Source organism: Stegostoma tigrinum, chromosome 24, assembly GCF_030684315.1.
Source record: "Stegostoma tigrinum isolate sSteTig4 chromosome 24, sSteTig4.hap1, whole genome shotgun sequence".
NCBI classification, from domain to species: Eukaryota; Metazoa; Chordata; class Chondrichthyes; order Orectolobiformes; family Stegostomatidae; genus Stegostoma; species Stegostoma tigrinum.
In genome coordinates this window covers 21,232,905-21,254,928 of record NC_081377.1, presented here as the reverse complement: position 1 = coordinate 21,254,928, position 22,024 = coordinate 21,232,905, and the positions used below count along the sequence as shown (strand labels likewise).

Genomic DNA, 22,024 nt, shown 5'->3' with positions numbered 1-22,024 from the left:
GTGTAGTGATTGGATCCAGGCCTATGTGGGTCTCATTGACTGAGATCCTTGATTGGGGTTGATAACCTGGCCCAATCAAGGAACCCTGACTGACCAAGATGAGGAGATTCAGAAGATCTCCTCAGTCTAGGGACTGACTTTGAGCTGGCTGGTCAGAGCCCGTGTATTGTGCACATGTAATTTAAAGGGTGATTTGGTGACAGGATACTGGCCTCTGTGCAGTTTTTTTTAGTCTGCCAAATCTGATTTTTCCTAATTTACATGAGGATAAAATTCACCCATGATTAGCATACTGGCTTTATGATATGACCTCATTGCTTCCTGTTTCATTCTCTATCTTACCATACTGTCAGCGTTAGGGACCTATAGATGACTGTTATCATTGTCATCTTCTGGACATTATTTCTGAGATCCACCCATTCAACATCTACATCTTATGATCTCAGATCATTTCTTGCAGTTGTACTCTGGTGCTAGTACAAGATGGAACAATCTTTAAGCTGGGCATTCAACTTCTTGACTTTATTTACCCTGTCCCAGTTTGCCTGTTGTTGAGGTAGTAATCCAGAGAATATTAACTTGAAGGTCCTGCTCTTCTAATTTAGCTCGAAACTGTTCCAGGTCTTTTACCAGAATTGGCTTTTCTAGTCCTGTCAATGTCATTGGTAGCAACTGGATTCTCCATCCTACATCAACATCTTCTCCAAGCCCAAAGAAATGTCCTTAACTCTGACAACAGGCTTCAGACCGCATGCTCTCAGTTGCTGAGAACAATATCTATCCTGCTTGTTATATTTTCCCATACCGTTACGACATTTCTTGACACAGTCCCCAGCCTTGTCTGCACTGCTTGCCAGAACCTCATAATTTGTTTCTGGCTTCCAGCATCTACAGTTTTGTTTTGTTTATCATATTGTGTTAACTAATTTTGCATTTCTAATCTCCTCTTCCTTTTACCGACCTCATTCCTCTGAGCTGTTTTGGGGCACTGACATTTGTACGGTATAGGTGTAGATGAATTGTTCTTGTCTTCTGTCCTCTGAATTTAATTTTTAAGTGCAGTTACAAATTCAGTCGATGTGAAAGTGTTTCTTCAGACAAATGTTTGATCAAACATACTGGGTTTATTGAAATGAAAAATGACCTGATGAACTGACACATGATTCACTTGAAGGACCTGTTCACAACTCTTTGACTTTTGTGCATTTCTGCAACCGATGTAACTCAAAGAACGCTAAAAGCAAAATTGCCATATCACATTTCTGCTCCCCGGAACTGCACAAAGCCGAAGAAGGTATCCTCTATAGCGTCTTTAAAAGCAACAGCTACCCAAAAAGCGTAGTCAGCCAGTACTCGCTCAACGGACAACAGCAGGAAGACTCAGCATGTCCGAATACACTCGCCAATCCTGCCGTACATCAAGAACATATCAGAGATGATTACCAGACTACTTGGACTACTAGGGATTGTGGTAGCACACACCCACAGCTACACTATGATAATTACTGACAAGAACAAAGAATCCCGTACCCACAACTAAAAGGACCAACATTATTTATAAAATCCTATGTAATGACTACCATGTACGCTACATTGGATAGACTGGGAGAAAACTAGCCATCAAGGTACATGAGCACCAATTAGCTACCAAGAGACATGACCAACTATCACTCGTTTCCATGAACATGGACAAAGAAGGCCAGCAATTTGACAGGAACAGCCTTTCCATCCTAGGACGAGCCAGTCAAAGACATGCATGGGAATTCCTAGAGGTTTGGTACTCAACCGGGAACTCCATCAACAAACATGTGGAAATAGACCCAATATACTAACCATTACGAACCAAAACCAGAAATGAGGCCAACCACCACATAAATAACAAGGTGGACTGACCAATAACTCTTCATTGGAGGCACACTGATGATGTTACCGAGTATGGTTATAAAACGTCAGCAAGCAAACCAACCTACCTACTTGGCAAACAAATCAACTACCCCCTTAATACAGTATTCTTCCTTTTTTGAGGAGTATTGGTTATTTGGTTTCTATAATAGGCATTTTATATTTCATCAGGGCAGAGAGCCTGTTGCTGGCTAATATACAGAGTTCAGGCTTTCTTTTATTTTCCAAGGTAAGTTATGGAGGTTGATATGTTGGTGAGTTACTGAACCTGTATTCATTTTATGCTGTTAGCACCGTCCTATGGGGGTGAGTTCTACAGTTTGTCTGATGATTAATCTTCTCCATTATTTGACATTTAAAGTTTTAAATGAGTGAATGATGTTCTGTGGGTGGTGATACAGACTGCGTCACGTTGTGGGTGGCTGGGTGGGTAAGTGTATTCAGAAAGAACAGGCAATGCTAAATACAAAAATAGATTTCTGTTTGAGCTCTTCCTTAAAAAAAAATCAAATTTGGCAATGTCTGGTTTTAACGAAATCAGCATTGGTGTCTGCTTTTGCAACATTGTGAAATAGCGCTTTCTCTCCAGCCTGAGAAAGTATGAAAAGTCAGTGATCTAGATCATTGACATATCCTGTGGGTGGTTGGGTGTTTCCTGTAGCATGCGGCTTTTTGATGGAAGTTAAAGTTGCTCATTTATTGAGATTAACAACGTAACTATTTGATGGGGTCAAGAGACTTTTAGGGGTGGGGGGGGGAATAAAGGGGACAATGTAAAGGGAGTGCAGTGTAGCTTTCTACCGTGTCTACCCAAACTTAAGCTTGTAGTCTAAGGTAAATGTCATGTTCCTACTTCTTTTATTGGCATTCTGTGCCTCATTTAATTTGCCTTTTTTTTTTAACATACTCAAATAAATTCAACAATGATTTCAGTCCGTTCTTTGCATGTTGTTGAGGTTGACTTCCAGCAGGTGGAGGATATTCCATCACGTTCTTGGCTTATGCTTTATATGAAATAAAGCAGTGCAAAGGCTTTTCATAATTGTCACCACTGTTGCCATGAACAAATGCATCTGCAATAGGTAGATTTGTGGGGATGAAATTAAGGCAGGGTTTTCCCTCTTCATGGTTCCTTCACTACCCACTTCAGACCCAGTCTGGCAGTTATGCCCTTTAGGACTTGTCAGCTCAGTCAGTAATAGCACTGTTCAAGCACTTTTATTGATGCATATTAGACTTTCTCAGCCAGAGTACATTCTGTGTTATAGGCAAAGCTTCTTGCAATTGGTGTTTAACATGGGGGAGTATTGAAGACTCCCAGTGTTGGTATAAGTCTCCAGAGGTTAGTGCAGAGGACTTTGCAAAATAGATTGGTCTGGATGTGCCTTTGGCATTTCTTTTGCCCAGGTTGGTACTGAGGAGGCTGTATAGTGTTATTCTTTTGACTTTCTTGCAGAAGTTTGATATTCTGTCTCAGTAGGCACTAAGGGATCGACTGTATGCTGTGAATCTGCGGTTGTGTGTTGTTTGACAGATTTCCTTCCCTCAAGGACATTTGTGAATCTGAATGATCTTTACAATAATCTGTTAATTTCATGATCGCCATTTCTAAAACTACTGTCTGACCTTTTAACTTTAGATTTATAACTTAATGGAATTAAATTCCACTAACTGCCAAGGCTATAGTGAAATTTGGAGCCAAATGATCCTCGCAGATCTTAAACTGAGCATCAGTGTGCAAGATAGTGCTGTGTAGGCACTGCTTGATATCACTGTCTACAGTTCCTTCTGTCACTTTGACTGTGACTGTGAATAGACTGACAGGATAATAACTGTATTATATTTTTCCTCTTTCTGTGGAAGGGGCATTCTTAGGCATTTTTTTTGTTCAGTGGGTCTCGATTTGTAACTGCTATTTTCTTATATATTTCTGTAGGTTCGCTTGTTAGTAGTCTTTTTCATAATTGCTCCTATTTATAGATGAATTTGTTCAAATTGGATGATTTGCACTTTTTTCCCCCTGAAGTTAGAATCTTATAATTGCCTGAGAGACTTGTGTATTTGATTTATTTAAAGTCTTTGCTTCTTCAAATGGGTGAAATCAAGTTTTAGTATTGTATAAGCAGATGGGAAGGATGTTTAATTTTACATTGAACACTTCCTCCATCTCAACCATCAGCCAAGAAAATGCTTCAAACCACAGCACTAAATAATTCAGACTTTCAGATCTGGCATCTATAACATGTTAAGATTTTGTGCTTTCCCTGTGGCCTTGTAATGCAGCATATTGCCACCATCAATGGCTTACATTCATAATATCCTGCAACGTTTATGCTCTTGACATCAGGATCATTGTAGGCAGGAGTTGATTAGAGACCAGTGCTTTCCTTTAGGTTTTGGGGTGTGAAGTGCCTAGGTCTGGGTGCTAATTGTGGTCTGTCATATTTGTGTATAATGAGTATCAAAATAAATAGAAGTGTTAATTTTTAAATGAAAAGAGCGTGCACCTTCAACTGATTTTCAATGATTTTCTTTTCCATTTTGGCAGGAGCTGTTGGGGCTCAGCCCCTTTTTACGGTGCCAAGGCGTCCAGGATGTGGCACCATGGGAAAACCGATTAAACTGCTGGCCAACTGCTTCCAAGTAGATATCCCAAAGATTGACGTCTACCTCTATGAGGTAGATATTAAACCAGATAAATGTCCTCGCAGGGTAAACAGGTGCGTATAGAGGAGGAGAGAAGGCTTGAGGTGGAAAATAAGGAGTGTCAGACTACTGTAGTATTTACGTACTCACTTTTTAACTTACTTGGCGTATCAAACAAACTTGAATATGTCTCACAGAATCTTGCGTGAAGTGCACCGTTGGGTTGGCTTCACAGCGCAGAAGACCAAAGTGTCATTGGCATTTATGTAATACATCACTGACCAATTTTTTTAAAAAAGACACTTTTAGTACATAATGCCAATTTTGTCATGAATTATTGTATTTATGATGTGAGTAACAAGAAAAGTTTACCTACTTCTTAGATCTTTCTGGCATTCTAAATTTATGGTTTGTTTTACATCTCATACGAGCTTAATTAGTACTAAAGAACTGTGGACTTGTTTGGTGTTGTAGGTAATCCGTATGAAACATCAATCTGCCCGGCGAGTGGACCATTCCTATTCTTTGCTGTGCCCCAAGATTAAGATCACAAATGAGCACTTAAAGAAATCAAATTTATACACCTATGTCCTACCAATCTATGATGCATTATATCAGAGTACCCAGATTTACCACAGTGCCACTGGTATTTACATTTAATAACCCACTTTCTGCATCCTCCAGCTGTTCTATGTTGCAGAATTAGTTTTAAAAATCTTTACTGATAGATTTCAGACCAAGTCAAAAAATCGTTTGAATTTCTATCTGGCACATTAGTCACTGGGGAAAAAAATACATGTAATATCATGATTTACTGTTGAAAAAGTACTAAATTTGACCTGAAGGCTGCTAGTATTTAAAATATTTGCTGTATAGTGAAATATTTCCAATACCTATTATGCCACTTGGATTTTTGTTTAATTTGGAGAAGAAATTGAAGCCAAGTTCACAGGAAGTTTCAGTTTAAAATGTTTTACCAGCATTTGAAAAGTGTTTATCCAAAACAGTGGAGGATTAGTGAGAGTATTTCATAATTGAGTGCACCATAAATCAGTTTGTGGATTATTAAATTAATGAAAACCCATTTACAATTCACAGGCAGTTGAATAGCTTAGAATGGCATGACATTAATCTCTGGGAATCCTAAGTGACACCTTGATTCATTCAAGCAGTTATATAACAGTCCTGTGGATCCTAAAATTAGATTGCAGCATTAAGTAGTTTGAAGGTGTTGTTATTTTTATAATACACACATTATAAAGTTTGTAGTTGCTTCCAGTTTTGGGAAATTGCTGTCCTAATGGTTGGGTAGGTCCCAACAGCTCACAAGGTCTATTTACAAGAGTTAATCGCTGCCAGTGGCTGCAGGACTATATTGATCATAGTCTGATGCTAAATGTCATTGCCGTTGCAGCAAATCAGGGTACTCAGTAAACTATATTCAAGTCAAGTAAGCAATTGACTGCCTGCCGTATAATTTATGTCTGGGAGACATGTTAAGTTCTGAATGGTGCAGACGGCTGTTAATTTCTAGTACCAAATTAACATATAGGATTTTACTGAAGAATGTTGGAATTCTGGTGCCCATCTCAGAATTCTTTCGTGAAAGTTTTTAATGACAGCATGACTTATTCAACAACTGTTCCCAACATTTCTAATCTTTGATAACTTGTAATGAATTGCTATCAGTAATTCAGAAAGCATCCTAGATATGAATTAAATGAAACTTGGCCTATGAGGAGATAATGGGAACTGCAGATGCTGGAGATTCCAAGATAATAAAATGTGAGGCTGGATGAACACAGCAGGCCAAGCAGCATCTCAGGAGCACAAAAGCTGACGTTTCGGGCCTGGACCCTTCATCAGAGAGGGGGATGGGGGGAGGGAACTGGAATAAATAGGGAGAGAGGGGGAGGCGGACCGAAGATGGAGAGTAAAGAAGATAGGTGGAGAGGGTGTAGGTGGGGAGGTAGGGAGGGGATAGGTCAGTCCAGGGAAGACGGACAGGTCAAGGAGGTGGGATGAGGTTAGTAGGTAGCTGGGGGTGCGGCTTGGGGTTATGTCATCTTGGGGCCTGGGATGGGGGTGAGGGAGGAGGTGTGGGGACAAGTGTAGCATTTCCTGCGGTTGCAGGGGAAGGTGCCGGGTGTGGTGGGGTTGGAGGGCAGTGTGGAGCGAACAAGGGAGTCACGGAGAGAGTGGTCTCTCCGGAAAGCAGACAGGGGTGGGGATGGAAAAATGTCTTGGGTGGTGGGGTCGGATTGTAAGTGGCGGAAGTGTCGGAGGATAATGCGTTGTATCCGGAGGTTGGTGGGGTGGTGTGTGAGAACGAGGGGGATCCTCTTGGGGCGGTTGTGGCGGGGGCGGGGTGTGAGGGATGTGGTTCACCTGGGCCATCTCCAGCACATCCCTCACCTTCCTGGACCTCTCAGTCTCCATCTCAGGCAACCAGCTTGTAACTGATGTCCATTTCAAGCCCACCGACTCCCACAGCTACCTAGAATACACCTCCTCCCACCCACCCTCCTGCAAAAATTCCATCCCCTATTCCCAATTCCTCCGCCTCCGCCGCATCTGCTCCCACGACAAGACATTCCACTCCCGCACATCCCAGATGTCCAAGTTCTTTAAGGACCGCAACTTCCCCCCCACGGTGATTGAGAACGCCCTTGACCGCGTCTCCCGCATTTCCCGCGACACATCCCTCACACCCCGCCCCCGCCACAACCGCCCCAAGAGGATCCCCCTCGTTCTCACACACCACCCTACCAACCTCCGGATACAACGCATTATCCTCCGACACTTCCGCCACTTACAATCCGACCCCACCACCCAAGACATTTTTCCATCCCCACCCCTGTCTGCTTTCCGGAGAGACCACTCTCTCCGTGACTCCCTTGTTCGCTCCACACTGCCCTCCAACCCCACCACACCCGGCACCTTCCCCTGCAACCGCAGGAAATGCTACACTTGTCCCCACACCTCCTCCCTCACCCCCATCCCAGGCCCCAAGATGACATAACCCCAAGCCGCACCCCCAGCTACCTACTAACCTCATCCCACCTCCTTGACCTGTCCGTCTTCCCTGGACTGACCTATCCCCTCCCTACCTCCCCACCTACACTCTCTCCACCTATCTTCTTTACTCTCCATCTTCGGTCCGCCTCCCCCTCTCTCCCTATTTATTCCAGTTCCCTCCCCCCATCCCCCTCTCTGATGAAGGGTCCAGGCCCGAAACGTCAGCTTTTGTGCTCCTGAGATGCTGCTTGGCCTGCTGTGTTCATCCAGCCTCACATTTTATTATCTTGGCCTATGAGGAGGTGGTTTAGTGGTAACGTCACTGGACAGCAATCCAGAACTTAGGTTAATGTTCTGGGGGACGTGGATTTTAAATCCCACGATGGTGAAAATGAATTCAGTAAAAATTGGAATACAACAAAAGCCTAATGATGACCAGGAAGCTACTTTTGATTGTTGCAAAAACCCATTTTAGTGAACCATGGGTTCCTTTGGGGGAGGAAATCTGCTCTCCTCAGCTGGTCTGTTTATTACTCCAGACCCAACAGCAATGTTGTTGACTCTCAACTGCCCTCTGGGCAATTAGGAATGGCAATAAATGCTGACTTAGCCAGTGATGCTCATATCCCGTTGACTTTAGACTAAAGTTTTTACATTTTAATTCATATAAAGTGAGTAAGAAAAACCTGATTTTGGACAGAGCTAGTTTTAATGAGAGTTTGTGTTTATGCTAATTCTTTTTACAATTTTATTATTTAGCTGTATAACAGCAAATTAAATTCATGACTGCAACACATGAATAACCATAGGCCCTCAATTTATACAAAGGGAGTACATTTGTACTCCTTATTGGAACATTGTTACTGCAGCAGAAATTCTGGCCTTCAGCAGAGTTAATCATGCTCTGTAGTATCAGAGCACATTGGAGTAGCTAGATGAATTAAAGAGATGAAGAAATGTGGAGCAAAGTTGAATGTATAGGCTGAGGGATTACCTTAATAGAGGTTTATAAAATCATGAGAGACATGGATAGGATGAATAGCCACGGTCTTTTTCAAAGGTGGGGAAGTCCAAAACTAGAGGGCATTGGTTTAATATGAGACGGACAAGATTTAAAAAGGACCTGAGGGGTAACATTTTCATGCAGAGATGGTGTGTAAATGGAATGAACTGCCAGAGGAAGTGGTGGAGGCAGGTACAGTTAGAACATTTAAAAGGCATCTGGATGGAAGGATTTAGAGGAATATGTGCGAAATGCTGGCAAATTGCAATAGATCATATTTGGAATGTCTGGTCGACAAGGATGAGTAGGACACTATGAAGTTTTCTGTTGCAAATCGGTAGTTTGGTAGAACAAGTTCAAGAGGTTAATCAGCATCACTGTTCAGCCAATCAGAAGAATCTTCACTCAGACTCAGTGTACACCAGGAGGTGTTTAACAAATGTACTTTCTATGCATTAACGAGCATGAGAGGTAAAGAAAGGTGTTTCTCACCCAGGCACAGTAAGTATTCTTTTTGCTGCATAGAAAAGATGCATTATGTTCCCCTCATTATTGAATCTCCTACAAATGCCACATTATGCTTTCCCGTTTTGTGCAGCCACCAGCTACAAGGTCCTATAGTTCAGCTTTTTGTTGTGCCTACACTATGCTTTATTCTTGTCCTCAAACGTACATAGTACCAGTTGGATAGAATCGTTTTTGGTGACTCCCTGTTCTGTATCTCACCAAGTTCTGTATATGCTACTGACTATTGGTTGCACCAATCTTGTTCTGAACCTGCATCTCTAAGGTGTCACCAAAACCTACATTTGCCCAGGTACTGCTGCCCCTCTTTTATTCATCAGTATTTGCAGTTTGCACTTAAATGACTATTGAGCTGGAGATTTGAAATGGAGGCTTTGACTCCAGATGTTTTTACTTGGGGCAGCCTCACTCACCACAAACTCCCACATAATTGCAGTATAGACAGACAAACTGCTGTGTATTGTCCTAATATAAAACAAAGAATTGTGGATGCTGGAGGTCTGAAACAAAAACAAATCACCAAGTTAAAAGTAGTTAAAATAACGTCAGCTACAGTATGACAGAAATGAAATCAGAAACTTCTGGAGAAACTCAGCAGGTTTGGCAGTATCTGTGGGAAAGAAGCAGAGTTAATGTTCCAAGTCTGGTAACTCTGATGAAGTGCTCTAGACCAGTAACTCTGCTGAAGTGCTCTAGACCTGCTGAGTTTCTCCAGAAGTTTCTGATTTCGTTTCTGTCATATTGTAGCTGACGTTATTTTATCTACTTTTAACTTTGCGAGTATTTTTAGTTTTATATGCATGAACTGAGACAAGACATTGAACAGAACTTTGAAGTCCATATTGCCTCAAGCTTACCAAGGCCAGTACAACAATTGGGAGGTTAAAAGCATCACCTCCTTCCTCCTTAATGAAGACTCATTCTCTTCAAATTCTTGACTTTTGCAGTATTCAGGCTGTGTTCTTTTCATAACCACTGTATCAGCAAGATACTATGTCTTGTTCCACTGAAGCCGAGAAGACTAAAAGGAGAATTAAGTTGCAAAAGCTTTTGATAAAATGAAAGGGAAACATGGCTTTCTCTGGTTGGTAATGAATGGTATTGTTTTTAAAACATTTGACAACAATAACAGTTAAGAAATTATTTGCGGAGATCTTTTTTCCAAATCTCTCCAGCTCAGTAGTCATTTAAGTCCAAACAGGAAATACCGATGGATAAAGGAGAGGGGCAGCAGTGCCTGGGCAATTATTCTAGATTTTGGTGACTCCTCAGAGGTGCAGGTTCAGAACAAGATTGATGTGACCAGTTGTCTGCAGCATATACAGAATTTGGTGAGATAGAGAGTAGAGAGCCATCACAACTGATTGGATCTTGGAGATCTCCACTACAAAGAAAGTCTGAGGCATTGGCTGTTTTCCCCCTTTGTAGTAAAATGGATAAACGTGGGGAAAGACCAGGGCTACGAACTAAGATTTCTTTTTAAAAAATGGTGCAGCCATAGATGAGTACAAGCAAGATGGATCATGAGACCTCCGTCTTTGCTGTCAACATCTGTGCTTCTGGGTAAACAAATCATGATTATAAAGCATGTAAGCAAATGAAGGCAAAAAGGATGTTCCTGATTAACAGAGTCCGGAACCAGGCATCACAGTCTAAAGATATGGAGTAGGCCATCCAGGACCCAGATGAGAAATTTTTGCACCGAGGGAAGGGTGAACGTGTGGTATTCTGCCACAGAAAGTGGTTGAGACCAAGACACTAACTGACTGTTTTCAAGAATGAGTTGGATATAGTTCGTTGGGGCTAAATGGAACAAAACTTACGGGGAGTAAGTAGGAGCAGGATACTGTGTTGAATGAGCAGCCATGATTACATTGAATGGCTTAAAGGACCAAATAGCCTACTCCCACTCTCTTCTGTGTTTCTGCTAATTCCAGAATTAGCGTTGTTGTAGTCAGAATCGCCTGATATTTGCTTGGTTCCTCTCTGGAGTTAGTAATATCATAGATCTTCTAAGTTTGTACAAGGTCTGATCTCGTGAATAAACGGCAAGAAAGCCCAAAATAAATATAGCCAGCCATGTTACCACAACCTTCGATCTAATGCAATTTAGAACACTAGGCATAAACGAGAGGTAGTGAAAGATTCTAGGAGGTCCCAGATTTTAATAACCTAACCTGTTGAAGTTGCACCATACCAGGAATAGAGGAACAGAGAAAATTGGGAAGAGGCACAAAACTGGATTTTGAGCAGTGTAAAGGCTTCAGCAATTTTCTGGAAGAGGTCACAGAAGAGTTAAGCTACCTGACTTATGATTCTTGACTGTTTTTCCACTTCTTGGAACAAGAAGTACTAAGCATACCATAAGACATAGGAGTGGAAGTAAGGCCATTCTGCCCATCAAGTCCACTCTGCCATTTAAGTCATGGCTGATTGGGCATTTCAACACCACTTCCCTGCACTCTCCCCGTAGCCCTTGATTCCTTCTGAGATCAAGAATTTGTCAATCTCTGCCATGAAGGCATCCAACGTCCTGGCCTCCACTGCACTCTGCGGCAATGAATTCCACAAGCCCACCACTCTCTGGTTGAAGAAATGTCGTCTCATTTCAGTTTTAAATTTACCCCCTCTAATTTTAAGGCTGTGCCCACGGGTCCTAGTCTCCCCGCCTAATGGAAACAACTTCCTAGCATCCACCCTTTCTAAACCATACGTTATCTTATAAGTTTCTATTAGATCTTCTCTCAACCTTCTAAACAGTAATGAGTATAATCCCAGGATCCTTAGCCGTTCATCATACGCTAAACCTACCATTCCAGGGATCATCTGTGTGAATCTCCATTGGACACACTCCAGGGCTAGTATGTCCTTCTTTGAGGTGTGGGGCCCAAAATTGGACACAGTATTCTAAATGGGGCCTAACTAGAGCCTTATAAAGCCTTAGAAGCACATCGCTGCTTTTATATTCCAACCCTCTTGAGATAACCGACAACATTACATTCACTTTCTTAATTACGGACTCTACCTGCAAGTTAACCTTTAGAGAATCCTGGACCAACACTCCCAGATCCCTTTGCACTTCTGATTTGTGAATTTTCTCACCATTTAGAAAATAGTCCATGCCTGTATTCTTTTTTCCAATGTGCAAAACCTCACATTTACTCAAATTGAATTTCATCAGCCATTTCCTGGACCACTCTCCTAAACTGTCTAAATCTTTCTGCAGCTTCCCCACCTCCTCAGTACTACCTGCCTGTCCACCTGTCTTTGTATCATCGGCAAACTTCACCAGAATGCCCCCAGTCCCTTCATCCAGATCATTAATATATAAGGTGAATAGCTGTGTCCCCAACACTGAACCTTGCGGGACACCACTCGTCATGGGTTGCCATTCTGAGAAAGAGCCTTTTATCCCAACTCTCTGCCTTCTGTCAGACAGCCAATCCTCAATCCAAGCCAGTAGCTCACCTTGAACGCCATGGGCCCTCACCTTGCTCAGCAGCCTCCCGTGAGGCACTGTATCAAAGGCCTTTGGGAAGTCTAGATAGATAACATCTACTGGGTTTCCCTAGTCTAACATACTTGTTACTTCTTCAAAGAATTCTAACGGGTTTGTCAGGCACGACCTCTCCTTACTAAAACCATGCTGACTTGTTTTAATCTGACCCTGCACTTCCAGGAATTTAGAAATCTCATCTTTGACAATGGATTCTGGAATTTTACCAACTGCTGAGGTTAGGCTAATTGGCCTATAATTTTCCATCTTTTGCCTTGATCCTTTCTTGAACAAGGGAGTTACAACAGCAATTTTCCAATCATCTGGGACTTTGCCTGACTCCAGTGACTTTTGAAAGATCACGTCCAAAGCCTCCACTATTTCCTCAGCCACCTCCCTCAGAACTCTAGGATGTAGCCCATCGGGGCAGGAGATTTATCAATTTTTAGACCCTTTAGCTTTTCTAGCGCTTTCTCTTTTGTAATGCCTACTGTACTCAACTCTGCCCCCTGGCTCTCCCTAATTGTTGGCATACTACTCATGTCATCCACTGTGAAGACTGACGCAAAGTACTTATTAAGTTCTTCAGCTATTTCCTTATCTCCCATCACTAGCCTTCCAGCATCAATTTGGAGTGGCCCAATGTCTACTTTTGCCCCTCGTTTGTTTCTTATGTATTGAAAGAAGCTTTTACTATCATTACTAATATTACTAGCTAGCCTACCTTCATATTTGATCTTCTCCTTCCTTATTGCTCTCTTTGTTATCCTCTGTCTGTTTTTGTAGCCTTCCCAATCTTCTGATTTCCCAGTGCTCTTGGCCGCTTTATAGGCTGTCTCTTTTTCTTTGATACATTTCCTGACTTCCTTTGTCAGCCATGGCTGTCTAATCCCACCCCGGATAATCTTTCTTTTCTTTGGGATGAACCTCTGTACTGTGTCCTCAATTACACCCAGAAACTCCTGCCATTGTTGCTCTACTGCCTTCCCCGCTAGGCTCTGCTTCCAGTCGATTTTCGTCAATTCCTCTCTCATGCCCCTGTAATTACCTTTATTTAACTGTAACACCATTACATCCAATTTTGCCTTCTCTCTTTCAAAATGCAGACTGAACTCTACCATATTATGATCGCTGCCTCCTAAGTGTTCCCTTACTTTAAGGTCTTTTATAAAGTCTGGCTCATTACATAGCACTAAGTCCAGAATAGCCTGCTCCCTTGTGGGCTCCATCAAAAGCTGTTCCAAAAAGCCATCCTGCAAACATTCCATGAATTCTCTTTCTTTGGATCCACCAGCAACATTATTCACCCAATCCATCTGCATATTGAAGTCCCCCATGATCACCGTGACCTTGCCTTTCTGACATGCCCTATTTATTTCTCGGCGCTTCTTGCGCCCCTGGTCCTGATCACTGTTAGGAGGTCTGTACATAACTCCATTATAGTATTTTTGCCTTTGTGGTTCCTCAATTCCACCCACACAGACTCCACATCTTCTGACCCTATGTCATTTACTGCCGAAGATTTAATTCCATTCTTAACTAACAAGGCAACCCCACCCCCTCTGCCCACCTCCCTGTCTTTTCGATATGTTGTGAATCCTTGGACGTTTAACTGCCAGCCCTGAGCTCCCTGCAACCATGTCTCTGTGATGCCTACCACATCATAATCATTCAAGAGGATTTGTGCTGTTAATTCATCTGCTTTGTTGCAAATACTACGAGCATTACAAGATAAAGTGTCTTAATGCTAGCTTTCTTATTATTAGAGAGTTTGGAAATCCCAAGATGTCTTAAGCTAACCTTCCTTTTTGCTGTATTCCTAGTCTGCCTCGAGCTTAAATCCACCTGTACACATGCTATCCGGTTGCTTATCTTTCCATTTAACTCCATACTCCCTGTCTCTTTCACTTTCCCTTCCCCCTCCCCGTCTCAGAAGTTTAAAGTCCTACTGACCACCCTATTTATCCTTTTCGCTAGAACACTGGTTCCAGATCAGTTCAGGTGGAGACCATCCCAGTGGTATAGATCCCCCCCCCCGGTTCCAAAACTGATGCCAATGCCCCATGAAATTGAATCCCTCTTTCCCACACCAATCCCTTAGCCACATGTTTACTTCCCTCACTTTCCTTTCCCTATGCCAATTGGCACGTGGCTCGGGCAGTAATCCAGAGATTATGACCCTTGAGGACCTGTACTTCAGTTTCTTTCCTAGTGCTTCATAATCCCTGAACAGGCCCTCTACCCTAGTTTTGCCCATGTTGTTAGTCCCAACATGGACCACAACAACTGGATCCTCCCCCTCCCGCTCCAATATCCTTTCAACCGGGTCGGAGATGTCCCACACCCTGGCACTGGGCAGGCAACACACCATGCGGGACTCCCGATCCGGCTTGCATAGGATACTATCTTTCTCTCTAATTATAGAATACCCTATAACAACTACCTGTCTTTTTGCTCCCCCCTCTTGAATGACCTTCTGCACCACGGTGCCGTGGTCAGCTGGCTCATCCTGTCCACAGTCCTTTTCCTCAACCGTACAGGGAGCAAGAATCTCATACCTGTTGCTCAAGGTCAAGGGCTGAGGCTCCTGCACTCCTGAACTCTGAATCCCCTTGTTTCCTTTTGAATTGAGGGTTATTCAGAACATAAAAGTTGAAAATGCTGCTGGCTGTCTGAAAATGCTGATCAAAGATAAATTGAAACGAAATTTCTAACCCTGAGAAAGAAAAATTTCATCCAGTTAGATTCTCTGTCTCATTACACTTCAATCTCAGTAGCCTTCCATCTTATGGGACATAAAAACATAAGAATTAGGAGGAAAAGGGCATTCAGCCTATTATGCCTACCTCACAGTTTCCCATATTAAACTCCATCTGCCAAGTTTTGCCCACTCACTCAACCTATTTATATCCCTTTATAGATTCCTTATGTCCCTATCACCAACATGCTGACACCGATTTTTGTATCATCAACAACGTTGGATACATTACACTCTACTTCCTCCTCTGTGCCTTTTAATATAGATAATAAATAATTAGTGACCTTGGACTGATCCTTGTAGCCCTCCCCTAGTTAATGTTTCCAACCTGAAAAAGACTCCTTCATCCTGAATCTTGTGTTAACTTATCCTCACTCCATGCTAATACATTACCCCCAATTCCATGACCTAGAAATTTGTGTAATAACCTTTTGTGTGATAGCTTATCAAATGCCTTCTGGAAATCCATAATACCTGTTACCCTTCAACAAATCTGCTTGTTTTATCCTAAAAGAGCTCTGGCAAGCTTATTACGTATGATTTCCCTTTCACAGGAACATTATTTTGTTTGATTACATTAAGCTTTTCTAAATGTCTTGCAAATTTGTATTTAACAATAAACTCTAGTATTTTCCCCAACTGCAAATATTCATCCAACTGATCTATAGTTTCATTCTTGCCCTTTACCTCACTACTTGAACATGAGTGTCACATTGGTTTTCCAGTCTGCCAGAACCCTTATATAATCTAATGAGATCTAGAAAGTTTCAACCAACATTTTCACTATCTGTGCAGATAATTACTTCCTTGAAAACCTTTAGATATAGGCCATCATGTCCTGGCAACATGTCAATTTTTATTCCAAGATAATAGGAACTGCAGATGCTGGAGAATCCGAGATCCCCTAACACTCTCTCAGTAAAGAATCTACCTCTGACAGATGGATGACAGCCCCATACTCAAGCACATTCGTTCTGATCAAAATGGCTGCTGAGTCATGACCGGAGTCAAGGGCATTAATATCTCTGATACTCGGACTCCTGTCAAACAAGGTATGAAGTCGGTGCACTGGGAAACAGCCATTAATGGCTGTGACTTGTGGAGGCTGTTTGCAGGGGCATTAGGAAAGGCAAACAGAATTAATAAATTCAGCCGGCCAAGAATAGGATTCAGAAGAAACAGGGGCCACAAAATCCTGCACTTTATGTTCTTTTTTAATAAAATTGACAAGACATTGGCACCCCTAAGTCAGGCTTCAGGGCCACACCTGGTGATGTTTAACACTACGCAACACAATCATTTACCAAACTAATGGAATAAAAACAGAGATAACAAGGTGTAGAGCTGGATGAAGAAAGCAGGCCAAGCAGCATCATAGGAGCAGGAGGGCTGATGTTTCAGGCCAAGACTCATCATCAGAAATGGGGGAAGGGGTTCTGAAATAAATAGGGGGAGGGAGGAGACGGATAGAAGATGTAGAGAGGAGACATAAAAGTCAAAGAGGCAGGGATGGAGCCAGTAAAGGTGAGTATAGGTGAGGAGGTAGGGAGGACGGACAGGTTAAGGGGAAAGGATGAGGTTAGTAGGTAGGAAATGGGAGTGCAGCTTGAGGTGGGAGGAGGGGATAGGTAAGAGGAAGAACAGGTCAGGGAGGACGGGACAAGTTGGGCGGGTTTTGGGATGCGGACGGGGGAGGGGCGATTTTGAAGCTTGTGAAATCTACATTGACACCATTGGGCTGCAGGGTTCCCAAGCGGAATATGAGTTGCTGTTCCTTCAATCTTCCGGTGGCATTGTTGTGGCACTGTAGGAGGCCCAGAATGGGCATGTTGTCTGAGGAATGGGAGGGGGAGTTGAAATGGTTCGCAACTGGGAGGTGCAGTTGTTTACTGCGAACCGCGCGTGGGTGTTCTGCAAAGCGGTCCCTAAGCATCCTCTTGGTTTCCCTGATGTACAGGAGGCCACAATGGGTACAGCGGATGCAGTACACCACATTGGCAGATGTACAGGTGAACATCTGCTTGATGTGGAAAGTATTCTTGGGGCCTGGGATGGGGGTGAGGGAGGTAGGGTTGGCGGGGGGTGGCATGAAACGGGTGTAGCACTTCCCGCGGTTGCAGGGAAATGTGCTGGGTCTGGTGGGCCTGGAGGGGAGTGTGGAGCAGACAAGGGAGTCACGGCGAGAGTGGTCCCTCCGGAAAGCAGACAAGGGTGGGGAGGGAAAAATTTATTTCAGAACCTCCTTCCCCTCCCCCATTTCTGATGAAGGGTCTTGGCCCGAAACGTTCCTGCTCCTATGATGCTGCTTGGCCTACTTTCTTCATCCAGCTCTACATCTTGTTATCTCCGTTTTTATTCCATTAGTTTGGTAAATGTTCGTGTTCCGTAGTGTTAAACATCACCAGGTGTGGCCCTGAAGCCTGACTTAGGGGTGCCAATGTCTTGTCAATTTTATTGCAAAAGAACATAGAGTGCAGGATTTTGTGGCCCCTGTTTCTTCTGAATCCTCTTCTTGGCCGGCTGAATTTATTATTTCTGTTTGCCTTTCCTAATGCCCCTGCAAACAGCCTCCACAAGTCACAGCCATTAATGGCTGTTTCCCAGTCCACCAACTTCATAGGAGACAGGAGTCCAAGTATCAGAGATTTTAATGCCCTTGACTCCGGTCATGACTCAGCAGCCATTTTGATCAGAACGAATGTGTTTGAGTATGGGTCTGTCATCCATCTGTCAGAGGTAGGTTCTTTACTGAGAGAGTGATAGGGGTGTGGTCAGACAGGGTAGAGGAGTCAGCCTTATTAGGGGCATTTAAGCGGCTATTAGATAGGCATATGGATGATAATATAAGGGTTGGAGGTTAGATAGACTTTAGGATTAGGGTAAAAGTTCAGCACAACATTGTGGCCAAAGGGCCTGTACTGTGCTGTACTGTTCTATGTTCTGTGTACTAATCCATACATCATTGACTTCACTGTGACTAACATGACAGCATTCAGTTTGAAAGTGATTTGAAAATAATTTGCCTCAACTTGGGTAATTACATATGGTCGAGGTTAGAGTTGGCTAGCATGGTTTGGGAATGATGCTTAACAGAAAAAGTGGTTGAGAAACTATAGCAAATGTTTAAGAAAATAATTCATGATTCGTAGCAAAGGTGTGTGTTGGTGAGGAGGAACCATTGTGGAAATGGGTTAAACTCATCATGGTTAGTTGGGAAGTTCAGAATAGTGTAAAATTAAAAGTGGGAGGACAAAGAAGTGTATCAAAGATTAATGGTGAACCAGATGACTGGACAATCTTTAAAAGCCAACAAGAGATGACTATAAAGGAATAAAGAGGGGGAAAAAAATAAACTGAGCATAAACAAGTAAGTAATATAAAAAACGACAACAAAACCTTCTTTAAATATATGAAAAGGAAGACTGGCCTCTGTAAATGAGACTGGGGAAATAAAGTGGGTTGGGAGTGCAGAAGTAGACAAAATAACTATCACCAGAGGGGATACATATATACCAGTCAAACTAATGGAGATAAGTCCTGAGACAGAGGATGCACTAATCATAATCTTCCAAGAATCTTTTACATTCTGAACCAGTTCTAGAGGGTTGGAAAACTGGCAGTACAATACCCCTATTCAAAAAGGAAGGGCTTTTTAGGACCGTTAGCTTGACATCAGTCACTGACAAAATGCTAGTCTATTAGTAAGGATGTAATAGCATTTAGAAATACATCATGAAATCAAGCAGAGTCAAATTATGCATGACAAATTTGTTAACGTTCTTTGAATAGATAAAAGATAAAATAGATGGTAAAGGGAAATGAGTGGGGATAATATATCTGAATTTCCACAAGATGCTCACTGAGGCACTGTATGTAAGGCTGCTTAGTAAAATCAAAGCATATGAGTTGAGGTTAATATATTAGCATCAAGAGAGAGTCTGCCCAAGTGTGGGATAAGGGGAACATTTTCAGGCTGGCAGCCCATAACCAGTGGAGTGCCACAGGGAATAGTGCTGCGGCTGCACTTATTTAGAATATATATTGATGACTTGGATGAGACAAGTCTGTGTACTTGTTGCCATGTTTGCAGACAGAAGTAGGTGGAAAGGCAAGTTGTGAGGATATCTGAACATCTATAGTGGGACCTGGATTTAAAGATTGAGTGAACCCGGCCGATAAGACATAATATGGGAAAACAAAGTTATACACTTTGGCAGGAAGAATAGAAAAGTTAAATATTAAATGAAGAAAAACTTGAAGTTGCAGCACAGAGGGATTTTGGGGTCCTTGTACATGAATCAGAAATAAGTTAGCATTCAAGTTCAATAGGAAGGCATTTGGATTGTTAGCCTTTATTTCGGTGGGAATGGAGCATAAAAATAAGGTGGTCTTGTTAAAACAAACTACTTGTCAGACTTCAAATAGTTTTGATCTCTTTATTCATGAAAATATATACTAACTTTGGGGCCATTCCAGAGAAGGTTCACTAGGTTGATTCTGTGTATGAAGCTATTTTCTTCTGAGGGGAGGCTATATAAATTGGGGTTGTAATTATTAGAGTTTAGATGAATGAGCGATGATCTTTTGAGACTTACAAGATTCTTAGGGGTCTTGACTGGGTAGATGTGGAAATGTTCCTCCACAAAGGACAATATTTAAAACAGATGAAGAGGAATTTCTTCTGAGGGCAATCAGTCTGTGGAATTCCTTACTGCAGAGATCTTTCAAGGCTGGGTCATCAAGTTATTCAAGCCTGAGGCAGATTTTTAATCAGAGAGGGATTTGAAGGTTATGGGAAAAAGATAGGAAAGTAGAGTTGAGAGTTAGCAGATCAATCATGATCTGTTGAACAAAGTAGTGAATTTCATGGGCCAAATGGCCGCTGCCTCCTCTGTCTTATCTATGTCCCATGATCATCAGCTATATGTGAAGCTGTTAACATCCTTCAGTGTCATATTGTCACTGCTGATAAGTAATAGTATGGCAACAACCTGGGCCATCACGTTTGTTTTCCTGACATATTCTTTAGAAGTGTGGGAGAGAGTTCATTTACTGCTGAAGGTGTTCCTCAGTACGGAATGCTAGTGAGGAACAGTTTCCATTCATTCTGGAATATAGGTGAACTAAAGTCATACTGATAGCAGCAAAGCAAAGAACATGGCAACATCAATGCCAAAACACATTTGAACCCACTGCAAATCTCAAAATGTCCAGATGTTGCCCCGTCTTATCTGACCTTGTCCTAGAAAGAGATCACAATGAACAATTTTGGAGGGCAGCCATTTTTCTGCAGCAGTTTAAATATGTTGCGTCTGCTCATAGGGGAATATTTTGTCATTCCAGCATTTCTCTTGCAGCTGCTGGACTGAGAAAATCATGTCAGTTTTAGATTTTCCGGTTCTGATACCACACTGAGATTCAATAAAATTACTGATACTCATTAACCATGCCATCATGAATCATTGTCATTTGGTGTGAAGTGCCAGGAAGTAATTGCCTGTAGAAATATGATTATACTAATATAAATACGAGTTGCTCCTTCAGATATAAAGAGAGGAAGGGGATTAAAAATTACCTTGCTTTGTTTATTATTAAATAGAATGTTGTGTTTTTTTTATTCTTGTACTTTTCTCATTTGTCACTTGTTCTGTGTTATTGTAGGGAAGTAGTCGACTCTATGGTCCAGCATTTTAAAGTTCAGATTTTTGGAGAAAGAAGACCTGTCTATGATGGGAAAAGGAGTCTTTACACCGCTGATCCCATTCCCGTCAGCACCACTGGAGTAAGGGCTGCTCAAGATTATTTAAATAAATTTGTTACTTGTTCTGCATTATGTACAATGGATTTGTTCATTACTACCAGACATTTAAGTCAAATGCACTTGGTGTGCATTAGGTAATGAACATAGATAATTGTTGTTATTAATTTAACTGGGAATCTTAATTTGTGTCAGAAAATAAATTCTTATAAAAGTTCCAAGTGTCAGCAGGGCTCTGGTAGCTGAGAGTCTGCTTTGTAGGCACTTAGCTATTTTAAACGGTGTTATGAACTTTGGTTTATTTTCTCTTTTTTCACTTTTTCACTGTTTTGCTCGTAACCAAATTTATTAATTCAAAAGAAGATTTATTTAAAAATGTCTGGTTTGATTGGTTAACTTATGAAATTAACAGTATGATTGCTAAACAATTGGTACCTTTTTTAATTCATTGAGTGGCATTTTCAAATTTGCTGATAAGATGGATGATCTTGAATTTGTCTCACATATGAAAGGTCTAATATTGTAGCATTTTGCATGCTGAGCCCTTTTAAATTCTACCTCTCTATACTAGATTTTCTTAGCGACTTGCAGCCAGAACAGCACTCTCCTACGAATATTTAAGTCATATCTCACATTCACCTATTCTGGATAGCCACTAGGAACAAGAAAAATGCCTTTTTGTTCACAAACTAAACAGGGACAGCCCCTGATGATACAAAAACCTGCAAACATAGAACAGTACAGTACAGTACAAGCCTTTTGGCCCACGATGTTGTGCCGGACTTTTATCCTAAACCTAAGGCCTATCTAACTTCCACCCCTACCTTAGCAGAATAGTGGCCATCCACAGTGGCACAAATACGAATGGGACAATGAACAAGTGATGATAAGCGTCCACCTACACTGAAAAATATGAAA

General features: G+C 41.9%; 1 protein-coding gene across 2 annotated transcripts in view; it reads left to right on the top strand.

Annotated features, from left to right (window-relative positions):
• The window catches only part of LOC125464958 (protein argonaute-3), a 140,335-nt gene that overhangs the window by 33,294 nt on the left and 85,017 nt on the right, over nucleotides 1–22,024 (top strand). Inside the window, exons 2-3 of one of the 2 annotated variants that reach the window (XM_048557929.2) lie at nucleotides 4,451–4,622; nucleotides 21,010–21,130. In XM_048557929.2, the coding sequence (XP_048413886.1) occupies nucleotides 4,451–4,622; nucleotides 21,010–21,130 (293 nt within the window). Of the gene's footprint in view, nucleotides 1–4,450; nucleotides 4,623–21,009; nucleotides 21,131–22,024 lie in introns of those variants that run through there. The other variant, XM_059654288.1, reaches the window with a different exon arrangement.